We start from the raw sequence: 16,395 nt of genomic DNA, 5'->3' as shown, positions 1-16,395 counted from the left end.
TCAAATGCCTCAATAGTCCCTGTCAGTATGAAAAACTAATTGGGACAATTAAAATGGCAGAATGGGTATGCTGTGCTAGAAAAAAAAATGTGCAAGGAGTGATAATACAAAGGAAGCATTATACAAAAAGCAAATATGCTAACCTGTGTATAATCTTGGAGAGAAAAAAATTTCTACATAAAGACTTTAGGAAGTGGTATAGTATAGACGGTTAAGGGCACAGACCTGAGCTCAAATCCTTTAACCATTGGGCTTCTCTGGACTTCAGTTTCCTACCTATAAAATAATGGTGTTTTCTCATCTACGCAGTTGTTCAAATATTAGATCAACATGTGAAACTGTTACCACAACACATGGAACATACATAGTATAGTGTCAAAATGCAGTTGCTATTATTGTAATAAATCCTTGATCTGTCTCAACACCTCACCCACAGTAGTAGCTACATAACCTTAACCAAAGTGTGCCACAAAAACTTCAGAGTCATCTACTCAGGTGCCACCAAGAATCTTGTCCAAACTTGTAAATTAAATCAAAGGCAAAAGTAGGTTAATAGAAAAAAATGATTTTCTAATAAATTAATGTATACTGTCCAATAGAATTAAGGTTATCTTTGGAGAGCCGTTAACATTTCTATTCACATCCCTCTCTCAAATCTTTTTAAGGAAATAAGAGAGCACGCAAAATTATGAAACACATGAATTATGAGCACTCAAAAAATATTCCAAGCATTAGTTAAATAAATTATGCTCCATACATTAAATGTGATGTTGTGCCACAATTAGAAATCACAAGAGAATGGCCAGGCGTGGTGGCTCACACCTGTAAACCCCAGCACTTTGGGAGGCTGAGGCAGGAGGATTGCTTGAGCCCAGTAGTACAGGACCAGCCTGGGGAACATAGTGAAATCTCATCTCTACAAAAATAAAAAATAAAAGGAATTACAGAGAAGCCAGGCATTGTGGCACAGGCCTGTGGTGCCTGTAGTCCAGTCGAGAAGCTGAGGCAGGATAATTGCTTTAGCCCAGGAGTTTGAGGCTGTAGTGTGCCATGACGTGTCAGTGAATAGCCACTGCACTCCAGTCTAGGCAACATAGAGAGACCCCATCTCCAAAAAAACAAATCAATTTAATTTAAAAATTAGAAAAAAAATAAAAGTTACAGAGTTTTACATTCACTTATGGGAAAGTTGTTGACAACATACCACTGAGTTTTAAAAGCATGTTAAACTGTTTGCATATTGTGACTCCACTTAAATAAAATGTTATAATCATGTTTATACATAGGTGTATGAATAAAAGTATGTGCATCAAAATGTTTAAAGAATAAATTACCTCCAGGTGATAGGATTATGGAAAAATTTCACTTTGGTCATCGTAAACTTCTGTATTGTTAAGACTTTTTCAAAGTATGTCATGAGACAATATAAATCCAAAATTCATTTTGAAAAACAAATGCTGAACAACAAAAACAAGTTATCTTTTGCATAATGTATTTACACACATGCAGAGTCAAATGTACTTTCCAAAACAACAAAATAATTTAACCATTCGCCAAGTTATACGCAGCCCTCAGGCTAACCCACTCACACTCTAAACTTACATTATACTGACTCAGAACTTAACTTTGTAATTTTTTATCTTTCATATTACTTATAAAGAGTAAAACTATTGCCAACTGTAACCCATTAGCCTTAAACTGGTTGTATGTTACATTTTTACAGTGCTTTAGAATAAGAGATTTTATATATCGCTTTGCTTTACATTTTATTACTTGTGGGAAAACAAAAATAAAGCCAACAGAACATTGCATTCTGCTTAACATACTGTGCTTTACAAAATAAACTACTGGAAACAATGATGTATTATGATGATGATGATTATTATTATTATTATTATTTGCAACTTTACAGCAGTGTAAATAGATCCCAAAGGCTATCTCATCTAGAATACAAAAGGACATTTATTCAGAAGGCTTACCATACCAATCAGCCCCCACCCCCTTAAAAAGCCATTTTTAAAAGATAAAACTATCTGAGACATAACTTAAATCTGTGTGTGTGTGAGATCTCAGGAAACAAAATAAAGTCACATATTTGATACATACTTTGCCTTTGCCTTGCTTTTGGTTTTTTCCTTCGATATCTTCAAAGTCTGTGTCAGAAGAAAAATGTGTTTCTGACTCCCTGTGACAGAAAGATAAGAATTAAAACCCTTCCTTAGAAATTTATATTGAGTTTCTAATTTTTGCCATATTTTCTAAAAGGCTTGGTTAACTCATCACAAAACTTCATATTAGCATTATAAGTAATTAAGATGTTTCCCCAAAACATCATACTATAGCACATTACCAAACACACAAGATTACATAAGCAACTACAAAAATAATAATCTAAAGTACAAATATCTAAACATTTTTGTTAATTTTTAATCAAAGTATGAAAACTAATCCAGTGGGTCTCAAAATTTAACCCTAGGAACTGTGGTCTTCCATGTAATGGTTGGTTCCATTTCCTACTTCAAAGATCACAGTGCTGCGGAAAAACTATATTTTAATACTAGGCATTGGAGGAACTTTATTAGGGAGTTTTATGATTATAGATCCTCTGATCTCTCCTACCTCACTCGAAAAGTATTTATAAATCTAGGTGAGTCAATATACAAAACATGTATTTCTGAAAGGGTACTTATAAAACCTTTTTATAAACTAAATCATTTGAAATACACTAGGGAATTATGCTAAGTGATCAATAACCTTTATGAAGTAAAGAGGTGATGAGCTATAGTCAGGAGAACAGTTTTGGTACTAAGTAACTGTGAATCTTATACAAGTGACAATCTCAATCTTCTCATCTATAAATAATATATACGCAGGAAAGAACGAAATCTCTAAAGTCTCTACAATCTCCAACATATGAATCTATAGTCCTAAACAACAGTCCCTTGTTCTGGGTTGGGGTAAGGCTAGTTTGTATAATATGGATTTTCTCACAAACATATGGAAGCCGACTGATTTAAATAAATATGTGTGATGCTTTCCAAATGAGTAAACATGAGTCTATCTAAATAGTAGTAACACACCCTGATTCAAATGCTTAAAGCAAGGCATACTTATATTAGTATTTGGGTCACACTGGATTTTAGAATTGAGCCACATCCATAAAAGATACAGGTTTTTCCACCCTAAGTGTGTAAACCTAGCACTGGCTCTGCTTAAAATAAATGGAATCGAAGTGAAAGGCTATCTTTATAAAACTAGTATTCTCAATCTAGATTTCTTCTATTTCCATTTTATTGCTACAATAACCAGTTGCCCAGAGGCTATGAGGTAGCAGAGGCTGTGAGGTAGGAATATTTCATAAATCTAAAATAATGATTAAGATTCTAGCAGGAAAAAAAAATACTATTTATACAGCACTTACATATAAAGTAATTTAAACAATATATAGAAGGTGGCGGCAATCCTAACTATATCCTACAATGTTGAGAGGAAAGGGCCTGTAATAAATACCATTCCCTAGAGTTAATGCACCAAAAACTGAATGACTACTATAATATTAACCCTGAAGCTCATGCGTGTTACATCTTAAGAAGACTGTTGTCATCAATAATCTTCTCACATATCTATATGGTCTTGCAAAAAAAAAAATGAAAATTTAAAATATCTTGATGTATAAGTAATATTTATTTCTTCCCAAGCCTTTTGTAGGACACCAGCTCTCTTAAAGAGCTAAGTAACTGCTTTAAGTCTGAAGAAAATCACTAGTCTTCACAATGTTCCAATGGCCAGAGTAATCAAGGGCTCAATTATCCTCTTGATACTCATTTCCAAGCTATCCCAACTAAGAGTGAACCACTAGAGGTTTGGTAACTTACTGAAAAACTTTCTAAAGAAAGCTTAAGTGAGTAATCAGAATGGAAGTCTAAAATACTCCCAACCAAAGAAGAAATACTCTCCTAAGCCATTCTTCAATGTTTTCCTGTGTTTTTAAGATCAGAAGAACAAAAACTACCCTAGGTGAAATAACATTTATGTTTATTAAACATACTGTATTAACCATTCCGTGACCTGAAACATCCTGAGTCATCTATCACACGACTCAATCTTCCATTCTTCTTTACTGTGCCCTGCACCCCACATACCCAATCAAATGCTGGGTCTGTTCTACCCGAACAACATCAATTCCCTTTTATTCATTATCCTATTTCAGGTCCTAATTATTTGAGATATTCTAATAGTCAATAGTCTAGTCCATAATATAAACCCTTTTTATAGTCTCTAACCAAGTATATAAGAAACTTCATAATCTTCTCTTTCTATCTTTAAAATATGAACTCATAAAGGCAGCAGGAAGTATCTAACTTAATTCCTCACAGGATCTAATATAACATCCTGTATACAGCAGACACTTAATATTAACAAAGGTAATAATTAACTTTTACAAAGATATGAGACTCAGAATACATAAAATCCTCACTAAAAATGCTGTTTTGTGGGAACCTGAATGTATTTGGTCCCAGAAGATTCATAATCCCCACTGAAGAGAACAAAATTATTAAAAATATGAAAATCTACATATGATCAAAAGTAGACGCTGGCTGCCATTATGTACAAAGGTATTGGTCTGTTGTTTTCAAAATTTTTAGCAACTAAACTCTCTTTTCAAGTCAAGTCTCATAAAGATCCTAATAAAAAATACAGTGGTGGGGGTGGGTAAATAAAGGGATTCACGGGCAATTTAAAAGTTCACTTTTCACTGAGGCAACTCATGAAACTGTACCTTAGTATGAAAATCACTGTTACATAGAGTAGTTCAAAATCTTTCAAAACCAAGGAGTAATTAGAAGAAAAGCTAAGGAGTACAGTTAGCTTTTCAGATGGGGGTAAAGAGGATACCTATGTTGACATCACTTTCTGGACCAATATACATGTAACATATTTCTGCAATCATCATTTGATTTTGTAACAGAAATCTGACATTACATCCTAAATAGTGCCACATGGTATACCTCACTAATGAGAAAACTTTATTTTTAGGAATTTCATGATGCTCTCTCCAAACAGTTGCTATTGCAAAACCAAGTAAGGACTCAGAACTATACAACAAAAAATAATAAACTGCAGCATGTAAACTAAAAGATAAATTTAAAACACAACAACAAAAAAGTACGGAATAATTACTGTTACAGAGCCTTGATGAGTGCTGATATAAACTCTTACAAAGCATAAAAGCTATTTTATATATTAGATCTTCTCAAGCAGAAGGAAATTTAACTGAAGTTAATGCATTCCCCATTTTGTGGAATAAACAAGTATTTAAAAATTATCAGAATATAATTTACTTACTGTAGTAGATTAAAATCAGTTGGTATTTCTGGAGCTGCTATCATTTCTTTATCATCTTCTGGAACACCTCAATGTCAGAAATATATTCATATATTTACGTGGGTAAAATGATGGCTTGCTTCTTTCTTCTAAGACAATTCCTTTAAAAAGGAGAAAATGACATTTATTACAAATGCACCAAAAATATTCGGAAAGGACATCCATACTCAAAAGTTAAATTCCCCAGTGCCTACTAATGTGTTTTAGTAAATAAGAATTTCGTTCCCTTGCATTTGACTGCCTTTTTTTTTTTTTTTTTTTTTTTTTTTTTTGAGACATAGTCTCGCTCTGTCATCCAGGCTGGGGTGCAGTGGCGCGATCTCGGCTCACTGCAACCTCTGCCTCCCAGGTTCAAGCGATTCTCCTACCTCAGCCTCCCAAGTAGCTGAGATTACAGGCGCGGGCCACCATGACCAGCTAATTTTTGTATTTTTAGTAGAGATGGGGTTTTGCCATGTTGGCCAGGCCGGTCTCGAACTCCTGACCTCAGGTGACCCACCCGCCTCGGCCTCCCAAAGTGCTGGGATTACAGGCATGAGCCACCGTGCCTGACCTTGACTGCTTAATCTAGATATGGATTTGTTGTAACACTCGCAGCCCCATAGTAATAACACATAGGGGAAAAAGAAGCTTATAAAACAATTGTTTTTAAATTTTCTTGTGATTCTCCGTCTGGCTTTATGTATATATACATTAATACATCCTAAATAGAAACAGGATATGACTCTTACTGGTCCTGAAATCCCTATGAGAACTTTAAACTATAATATGAGATGCCTGAAAATACAACCTTTCGCTGATATCATACACATACAGTTAAAGGAGCTAATAAAAAAAAACCTAAGATATAATTTTAAAACAGGTTTTCCTGCCCTGGAAACATACAGTCCAAAGCCTAGCTTATTAAATAAATAACCACTTCATGATAATAACAAACTTTGTTGAGAACAGAAGGGGGAAACAATATTAGATCTGATCTATTCCTCCCTCTCAAGGAACTTACGATCAATTTAAACACCAATAATGTCATATGAACAACAGATGAATGCCATTTTTGACCAAAGTACATGCAAAAATGGCAGACAGAAAAGGTATTACGTCTATGTTTTGAAAGTCAAGGATGCATTTCCTAAATGAGAAAATGGCCTAAAAGCAAACAAGAAAGGAGAAAACAGGCTGAAGCTAAAGTCTAAAGCTCTTAGTCTTATGTGTACCTTTCTCTTATAATTTTCTTATGTTTTTCTTTTATTCCCAAGTGAATTTAGTACTCGGTGGCCACCTAAAGAAAAAGCAGGTAAGATTAAACATATCCAATTAATATTAAATGCTCAAATATAACACACTGATAAACTCCTAATGACTTCTCCCAGTAGGTTAGATATCACACAAGAAACAGCTCAATTTTTCTTAATAATTTTATATCTCTAGAAAACATCATCAATGGCTACTAATATTTAATTAATATACAAAGTTCAAAACATTGTATTTCCTAGCTTACTTAAGCTAAAACAGCAAAATATTAATTTTATGTTTTGTGAACAGCAAAATAACAAACGAGGCAATAGGAGAAACAAGAATGAATAATCCACAAATTAAATCCTGAATAATCAAATAACACACGCCACCACTTTAAGTTTATTTTTTTCTGAAAGATACTCAGATTTTAAAATCTTGTTTTCGGCCAGGCGCAGTAGCTCACGCCTGTAATCCCAGCACTTTGGGCGGCCAAGGCGGGCAGGTCACTTGAGGTCAGGAGTTCCAGACCAGCCTGGCCAACATAGCGAAACCCTGTCTCTACTAAAAATACAAAAATTAGCCTCGCGTGGTGGCGCACACCTGTAGCCCCAGCTACTCAGGAGGCTGAAACAAGCTGAGATCATGCCACTGCCCTCCAGCCTGGGTGACAGAGCGAGACTCCGTCTCATACATACATACATACATACATACATAAATTTTAAAATCTTATTTTTATTGAGACAGGGTCTTACTCTGTCACCCAGGCTGGAGTGCAGTGGCACAAACCATAGCTCACTGTAGCCTCAAACTTCAGGGCTCAAGAGATCCTTCTACCTCAGCTTTCTGAGTACTCACCACATCTGGCTAATTTTTTCTTTTTTGAAGTTTGTCATCATATGTAAGATACACATTCACCTCCTAAAATTCTAACTTATTTATAAAAGAAAATTATTTTGTTTCTTTTAAAGGAACTGGAGAGGCACAGAACTAATAAATTCTAACGAACAGGTCAGGTCATCTAGACAGCAAGATGAAAATAAAAGAGGTCACGTGATCCTTGCTGTATCTGTCTACCTCTCTGAGCATTTCATAAAAACCAAAGTTGCTGCTTTCCTTCAATATAGTTTCTAAGCACACTTTAAAGATAGTTCATAAATACAGTCACCTAAGGAATCACAGGCGATGAATATAAAGAACGCATCAGCTCTGAGAATACTAAATAAAATGAATATTGTGTGATATACTGGATTCTTCTAAATAGCACAAAATTAATTTCTACTGTAAAAGAAAGAAGCATTCCCAGGCCAAATTATTTTGCAAAGCATAGGCTATACTAACATGTACTTTGTAATTCGAAACCAAAGCAAACACAAAAGCAAAACCAAAGATGTAAGATGTATCTCTCAAGACAAGATAGATGTGCGCGTGTGTGTGTATTATATGTATATAAAAAACAGAGACAGACAGACAAGGTCTTACTCTGTCACCTGTGCTGGAGTGCAGTGGCGCAATCACAACTCACTATAGCCTTGACCTCCCCAGGCTCAAGCGATCCTCCCATCTCAGCCTCCCAAGTAGCTTGGACTATAGGCACACACTACCATGGCCCAGCTAATTTTTTCTTATTTTGTAGAGACAGGGTTTCACCATGCTGCTCAGGTTAGTCTTGAACTCCTGGGCTCAAGCAATTCACCCACCTCAGCCTCCCAAAGTGCTGAGATTACAGGCGTGAGCCACCACGCCCAGCCAGGTACATATATTTTTAAAAGAAAAAAAAATGTTGTGTCAGGGTCTGATAGAAAAATTAATGAACTGGCCAATTCCCTATCCTAGTGAAATAAGATTTTTTTAAAGTCTCTAAATATTGAAAATTCATCCAACCAAGTAAAAGTATCCACCATGTGCCAAATGTAGTGCTGGGCAATGAGAATACAATAGTGAACAGGAGAACAATGATCCTTGTCCTTAATACCTGTTAAGAAATGTGATTATTATTTCTACTAGAAGGTACCTACTTGCCACTTAATATTATTAAATATAAGAATGCTGGCCGGGCGCGGTGGCTCACGCCTGTAATCCCAGCACTTTGGGAGGCCGAGGCAGGCAGATCATGAGGTCAGGGAGACCATCCTGGATAACACGGTGAAACCCCATCTCTACTAAAAATACAAAAAAGTAGCCAGGCGTGGTGGCAGGCGCCTGTAGTCCCAGCTACTCGGGAGGCTGAGGCAGGAGAATGGCGTGAACCCGGGAGGCGGAGCTTGCAGTGAGCCAAGATTGCGCCACTGTACTCCAGCTTGGGCGACAGAGCGAGACTCCATCTAAAAAAAAAAAAAAAAAAGAAGAATGCTAAATTCCATGTATCCGAGTGTTTGCTAGTCATTCTCTAAATGACTTATTTGCCATAAAAACAGTTCATCATAGCTCAACAAAAATTACAAATATTAAAGTTGCTTTGTAATTTAGAAGGGAAGGAACCCAATGGATGAGCTGGGATTAGTAGTTTCTAAATGTAAACTTTAATCTACAGGAAGAGCTGAGAATGTTTACATCTTTATTTTAAATGTCTACAGCTGCATATAAATACAATTTGCAGGCCAAGCATGATGGCTCACACCTACAATCCCAGCGCTTTGGGAGGATGAGGTGGGAGAATGGCTTAAACCCAGGAGTTGGAGACCAGCCTGGGCAACATAATGAGACCCTATCTCAACAAAAAATCAAAAAATCAGCCGGGCATGATGGTACACACCTATAGACCTAGCTACTTGGGAGGCTGAGGCAGGAAGATTGCTTGAGCCCAGGAGGTAGAAGCTGCAGTGAGCCATGATCACACCACTGCACTCCAGCCTGGGCAATGGGGTAAGACTCTGTCAATCCATCCATCCATCCATCCATCCATCCACCCATCCATCCATCCATCCATCCATCCAATTTGTTTCCCCCATAAACTTACATTAACAAATTCAGAGTATCTTCAAATGTGCTTAATACCATTTGACTTCAGCTGGGTAACCCAAAACTATAAAAACATGTAATGCTCAAAGAAAAGTATCAGTTTAAAAATCAAACTCACCACACAATTTCTGCACTATTGCAGGTTATTAACTTTTTAAAAAATATGCTCCAAGATCACAAGGTGGAGCTCTCTCCTAGTGTCTAGAAAAAACTTTTGAGGTCTTCATCATATGTAACAATTCTCTATACCTACTATAAAAGAGTTAACATTCTAACAGCTTTGGAGGATAAAACATAGAAATAAAATTTGCATTAAGTCTCAATCACTATTTTCCTTCTGGGAAAAAAACTTATCCAGCAACAACTAGCTGCTGCTTTTCCTTACTGAAAACCAGGCAATCCCATTTGTAGATAAGCTAAACAATACATATTAAAATAAAACTACTTTCTTAGGTTCACATGTATAGTAGTGTGCTGCCATTAAAGGCTATTAATTATTAGATTAAAAAGTAACAGATGATCGTGTATTTCTAATTCTAAATATTAAATTCAAGTAACACTGCTTTTAATATAAACAGACCTAAAAGCTGAAACTTAATCACCATAACTTTTCAGGTTATCTATAATTAGTATATGTTTATGGCTTGTTACTCAAAGTTTAGATTACAAGTTAAATTCAATAACAAGAAACACCTGTCAGATACCTAGTACTATAGCATATTAATACAAGCAAGTAAAAATTATGATGATGCTTGAATCTTTGCAACTCCAAAAAAAGAATGACTTCCTACATTCATCAAAAGTACCCCCCGACAAAAGCACACACAAAAAATCCTAATATCTTGTTTTGATATTATTTAATTTTCTTCCCCTAAAAGAATTACTATCTTTAATTTAGGGGCCAGGCACGGTGGCTCACGCCTGTAATCCAAACACTTTGGGAGGCTGAGGCGGGTGGATCACGAGGTCAGGAGTTCAAGAGCAGTCTGGCCAACATGATGAAACTTCGTCTCTAAAACAAAAATACAAAAATTAGCTGGGCGCAGTGGTGTGCACCTGTAGTCCCAGCTACTCGGGAGGCTGAGGCAGGAGAATCGCTTGAACCCGGGAAGCGCAGGTTGCAGTGAGCCGAGATCACACCACTGCAATCCAGTCTGGGCAACAGAGTGAGACTCCGTCTCCATAAAAAAAAAAGGTATTTAATTCAATCCCAAGTGGTCTTCAAGACAAAAAAATGAAAAGCTACCAACAAAGCCATCACTAACAAGGTTCCTCAGAATCCATATATTAATAATATATTACTGGAGAGCACAGAGGAGGGGAACACTTCAGTAGCTGGTATGTTAATTCTCTCACTAAAAATGCAGAAATATTCAACTGCTAAAAGCTGGCAAATTCACACACCACATGCCATACCCTTAACACTCCTCCCAAAAGGGTCACGTCCTTCTACATATAAGGATCACATCCAGGAAATGTATACACCCTTCTAAAATGCCACCATCACTATAATACAAACACTTAAAATTAGGAATTACCAAAATGTCCAACTATCCAGACTATAGGCGAGCACCACCATGTGCAGCTAATTTTTGTGTATTTTGTAGAAACAGGGTTTCACCATGTTGCTCAGGCTAGTCTTGAACTCCCAGGGTCAAGCAATCTGCCCACCTCAACCTCCCAGAGTGCTGAGACTATAGGCGTGAGCCACTGCGCCCAGACAGGTACATATAATTTTAAAAGAAAAAAATGTTGTGTCAAGGTCTGATAGACACAGAAAAAATTACTGACCTGGCCAACTCCCTATCCTAGTGAAATATGATTTTTAAAGTTTCTAAATACTAAAAATTCATCCAACCAAGTACCACTGATAGTACATCAATGTAATTAATGTAATATTCATACACAAACTATTTATGACTGTGTGCCAATGTGGGTAAATGGACATAATAACAACAAAAAAGAAGCAAAGGAAAACAGTAACATATCAGGGTAGGTAATTTTTTAATTTTTTATTTACAATCTTATTGTTAGTACAAAAAAGGAAATTATGAAGGGGAAATGTAGTTTTTAATGTACTCTGTTAAAACCTGAACTACTAGCTGGGCATGGTGGCGCGTGCCTATGGTCCCAGCTACTTGAGAGGCTGAGGTGGGAGGATCGCTTGAGCCTGGGAGGTCAAGGCTACAGTGAGCTGAGAACATGCCACTGCACCCCAGCCTGGGCAATGGAGTGAGACCGTCCCTCAGGAGAAAAAAAAAACTGCTTAAAAACCTAAACTACCTGAGGAATTACAAAACTATGCTGCTAAAATCTATTCATATTTCATGTTCATAATCATATAAAATTAAACTCTGTACAAAAACTCTGAGTTCTATCATAAAATTACCTTTATTATGTTTGCCTACTCAAGATTAGCAGGGAACATAAACTTTCTTACAGGCTCCTGACAACAAGACCCAAAGGTATGTTCCTTTTATTGGCCTATGTACTTTCTTAGGAGACAGCACACAGAAGTCTGTTGTTTAGTTTGAGGTTGTGAATGCTAAAAGGTAGACTACTTCCTGCAGTAGTACATTTGATCCAAACTGGAAAGTTACTATCATTTCTATGTCAAATGATGTACATGTGGGCAAAAAAATGAAAAGCTAACCCAAAATGTGGACATAAATACCCACCTTCAAAAACAAAAAAACTACTGCCCCTTTGATGAGTAACAATCTTTAACAAGAATTCGGCCGGGTGTGGTGGCTCCCACCTGTAATCCCAGCACTTTGGGAGGTGGACGCAGGCGGATCACGAGGTCAGGAGTTCAAGACCAACATGGTGAAACCCCATCTCTACTAAAATAAAAAAATTAGCCGGGCGTGGTGGCACCCAACTGTAATCCCAGCACTTTGGGAGGTGGAGGCAGGCGGATCACGAGGTCAGGAGTTCAAGACCAACATGGTGAAACCCCATCTCTACTAAAATAGAAAAATTAGCCAGGCATGGTGGCACCCACCTGTAATCCCAGCTACTCGGGAGGCTGAGGCAGGAGAATCGCTTTAACCCGGGAGGCAGAGGTTGCAGTGAGCCGAGATCATGCCACTGCACTCTAGACTGGGCGACGGAGCAACATGCCATCTCAAAAAAAAAAAAGAAATTCTTCTTACCTAAAAGATATTTGTCCTCCCTCTGTTAATCTCCCTAATTTCTGCTATACTATTCTAAGTAAATGACATGGTGAAAATATGTCAAACTAGGCTGGGCACGGTGGCTCATGCCTGTAATCCTAGCACTTTGGGAGGCCAAGGCAGGCGGATCACGAGGTCAGGAGATAGACACGATCCTGGCTAACACAGTGAAACTCCGTCTCTACTAAAAAAAAAAAACAAAAAATTAGCCAGACTTGGTGGTGGGCATCTGTAGGCCCAGCTACTTGGGAGGCTGAGGCAGGAGAATGGTGTGAACCCGGGAGGTGGAGCTTGCAGTGAGCCGAGATCAAGCCACTGCACTCCAGCCTGGGTGACAGAGCGAGACTCCGTCTCAAAAAAAAGAGAAGAAAAGTACGTCAAACTAAGCAATGATCATGTGTACTCAGCCCAACAGTAAAATCTTAACCTAAAAGTTTCTTGATAACACACTCACATTACAGCTACCACATATATCATTCGCAAATATCTTTTCTTTTACACAAACCTGGATGGAGTCCTACAGAATTCCTAATGGTAGTCCCTGCTCTGGTACAGGAATAGGTAAACCAGAGAAGGCATGCCTGGAAGAAATCTGCATATGTAAGATTAATGACCCTGTCTATATTTCCTAATAGTAGGAAATCAATATTTACAAACTTTAAAAATAACATAAAGGACAGGCCGGGTGCAGTAGCTCAGGCCTGTAATCCGAGCACTTTGGGAGGCCAAGACAGGCAGATCACTTGAGGCCAGGAGTTCCAGACCAGCCTGGCCAACGTGGAGAAATACCATCTCTACTAAAAATACAAAAATTAGCTGGACATCGTGGCAAAGGCCTGTAATCCCAGCTACTCCAAAGGCTGAGGCATGACAATCGCTTAAACCCAGAAGGTGGAGGCTGCAGGGAGCAGAGATCGTGCCACTGCACTCCAGCCTGGGCACAGAGCAAGACTCTGTCTCAAAAAAAAAAAAAAAAATTTTATACATACATATATATAAAGGATGGAAGGAGGCCAAAGTAAAAGGCCTTTCTAAAATAACTAAGTAGAAAAACTGAACAGGCCTAAGGCCACAACACTGCAAAAATAACTTTTATTTTCAGGAAGAGGGGAAGGAGCAAGCTGGGGCAGTCTACAGATATGGCATCACTATACACTGCCAGAAACTAAAATTTACACAACGGGAAACATCCACCTGTTCCCTTCCTCTTTTTAAGTGTATTATAGTAGGTGCACAGCAATATTCCTAGTTTTCTTGTCTACACACTTTCCCCAATACTTTCAAAACATGACTCGAGCCATCACCACAACTGTGATCACCTTGACAAACCTACATACTCAGGCTGTCCCAGTTCTCGATGACCAGTTTTGATGTCTGTAGAAAACCTAGCACGCCTTGTGAACTTAGCAACCCCCTTAGTTAGGGGTTGGAGGGAGACAAGAAAAGGCTTATGTCCTATTCCCACAGAGCCAACTTGTACTCAGTACTCAGTTGTAACCTGTACCTGAATCACCCAAAGATCCTACCCTGTCTGACATGTTCCTGCTATAATACATCTACCTTCATTCTGGTACTGGAATCCTGCCCATAAATCAATCTTAAAAAGTCTCCATTTGTCTCTTGAGTTGCCTTAACCTGAATGCCACAATATTGTCCTCTCATCTGTCTGACCACACTGGTACTGGCTGCTGCTAGACACTGGATACCATATTATAGTTGACATATTGGATACATATCTGCTATCTAACTCGAAGACTACTATTTCCCCAGTCAGCCCTAATAAGCTGCAGCTGACTAGACATTATCTGGCTCTATCCTAAGGCAAATATCAAAACAGATAGAATATTTGTTTTACCATATACTATTACCTTAAAATCATTTCTCAGTCTGTCAAGGTCAATAGCTAATAATTGTTTTAATACTGTCATTATCCACTCTTCATCTCACTTATATCTGAATACCACATTCTACAGTTAGCTTTCTGGACTGGTGTGCGTGTGTGTGTGTGTGTGTGTGTGTATGTGTGTGTGTGCACGTGCGTGCATGTGTATACATCTCCATATTAACATAACTTTGTGATGTAACTTGTGATGTCAATTTGTAATGTTAAGACATAACAAATAAACATGGGTAATTACAAATGGGTATAGTGGCTATCAACATTTCCAATGAGACCATATTAGCTGGTACAAATGAATATCCAGATCCAAAAATCAAATTTACAAGAAGGGTTAAATGGTATACAGCATGACATAAGCACAATATATCATTGCCATCTATACCATTTCACACTGGGCATCACTGGCTCACTGGCAAATTTCAAAAAAAGGCAGATTTCATAGGAGAGTAGATGAACACAGGATAATCCTGCTTGATGTTGGGGGAAATCTAAATTTTCATTTCACATACTCTCAATAGATTACATCAAAAGTTTCCACATTTATTTACTCAAGGTAGTAAAAAGTATCTCAATGAATTATCGAATGTTTATTAATAATTTGCATGATAATAAAGATAGAACTGTAACCAAAAAACAATTCAGTAGATTAAAAACAATAAAACCAATGTGAAAAATAAACCACTTTATAGAGAATGAAAAATTTTAACCCAAAATTTAAAATTGTGGTGACTATTAATATGTAATGCCTCTTTTTTCATTTTAGCATGACTATACAAGAACACATATATGTCACATGTCCAATTTTTTTGTTCCTTTCACTTCTGATTAGCTGACCTTATTAAAATATTTAGCATTACCAGCCACTTGATATTACCCACTAACCTTTTAGCTAATAACCACAGTACACAATTCATAGGCTTGAATTATATGCATATTCAAGTTCAGAAATCAAATATGCTTTCATAATTCAGTTTGTCAATACACTATAGGTACTTCCCAATTCGTATTTCAGACCTAAGAGTTTGATTCTTCACTTGGTAATTCCACACAGTAGTAACAACAGGAGACACATATGTGGTACTCTAAAATTATTTTAATTCTCTCTAATCTTAAACATTCCTAGACAAAGAGTAAGGCATGCAAATTACATTTTAAAAATTAAATTCAAGCCAGAAAAAGACACTATTAAGAAAATACAGACCAATATCCCTGATGAATATTGATGCAAAAATGCCTAACAAAATACTAGCAAAGCAGAATTCATCATTTAAAACATTCAAAATATTATACACCATGATCAAGTGAGATTTATTGCTGAAATGCAAGACTGTTTCCACATACAAAAATCAATGTAACACAGCACATTAACAGAATGAAGGACAAAAACCACATGATCATCTCAATTGATGCAGGAAAAGCATTTGACAAGATTCAACACCCTTTCACTATAAAAAACACTCAAGTTAAAACTAGAAAAAAAATCACCTGCTATAGTTTGAATATTTGTCCCCTCAAAAACTCGTGTGGAAATGTAATCCCCAATGTGGCAGTACTGAGAGGTGGGGCCTTTAATAGGTGATTGGGTAACGAGGGCTCTGCCATCATGAATAGGTTAATCCATTCATGGATTACTGGATTAATGATTTGATAGTTATGAGAGTGGGACAGGTGGCTTTAGAAGAGAAAGAGACCTGAGCAAGCATGCTCAGTCCCATTGCCATGTGATGCCTTGTAACACCT

General features: G+C 37.2%; 1 protein-coding gene across 23 annotated transcripts in view; it reads right to left on the bottom strand.

The window, feature by feature from the left end:
* The window catches only part of STAG2 (STAG2 cohesin complex component), a 141,797-nt gene that overhangs the window by 73,817 nt on the left and 51,585 nt on the right, over positions 1–16,395 (bottom strand). For 13 of the 23 annotated variants that reach the window (XM_063634900.1, XM_055268163.2, XM_063634905.1 and 10 more), the window contains exons 2-4: positions 6,600–6,664; positions 5,347–5,486; positions 2,107–2,185 (exon numbers count right to left, since the gene is read on the bottom strand). In XM_063634900.1, the coding sequence (XP_063490970.1) occupies positions 2,107–2,185; positions 5,347–5,390 (123 nt within the window). In that variant the 5' untranslated portion in view covers positions 5,391–5,486; positions 6,600–6,664. Of the gene's footprint in view, positions 1–2,106; positions 2,186–5,346; positions 5,487–6,599; positions 6,665–12,583; positions 12,701–16,395 lie in introns of those variants that run through there. The other 10 variants (XM_055268171.2, XM_055268162.2, XM_063634897.1 and 7 more) reach the window with 2 other exon arrangements.

The sequence above is a fragment of the Symphalangus syndactylus genome, chromosome X, assembly GCF_028878055.3.
Source record: "Symphalangus syndactylus isolate Jambi chromosome X, NHGRI_mSymSyn1-v2.1_pri, whole genome shotgun sequence".
In the NCBI taxonomy this organism is placed as follows: Eukaryota; Metazoa; Chordata; class Mammalia; order Primates; family Hylobatidae; genus Symphalangus; species Symphalangus syndactylus.
The sequence above is the reverse complement of the archived record's forward strand: the minus strand, read 5'-3'. Positions and strand labels throughout refer to the sequence as shown.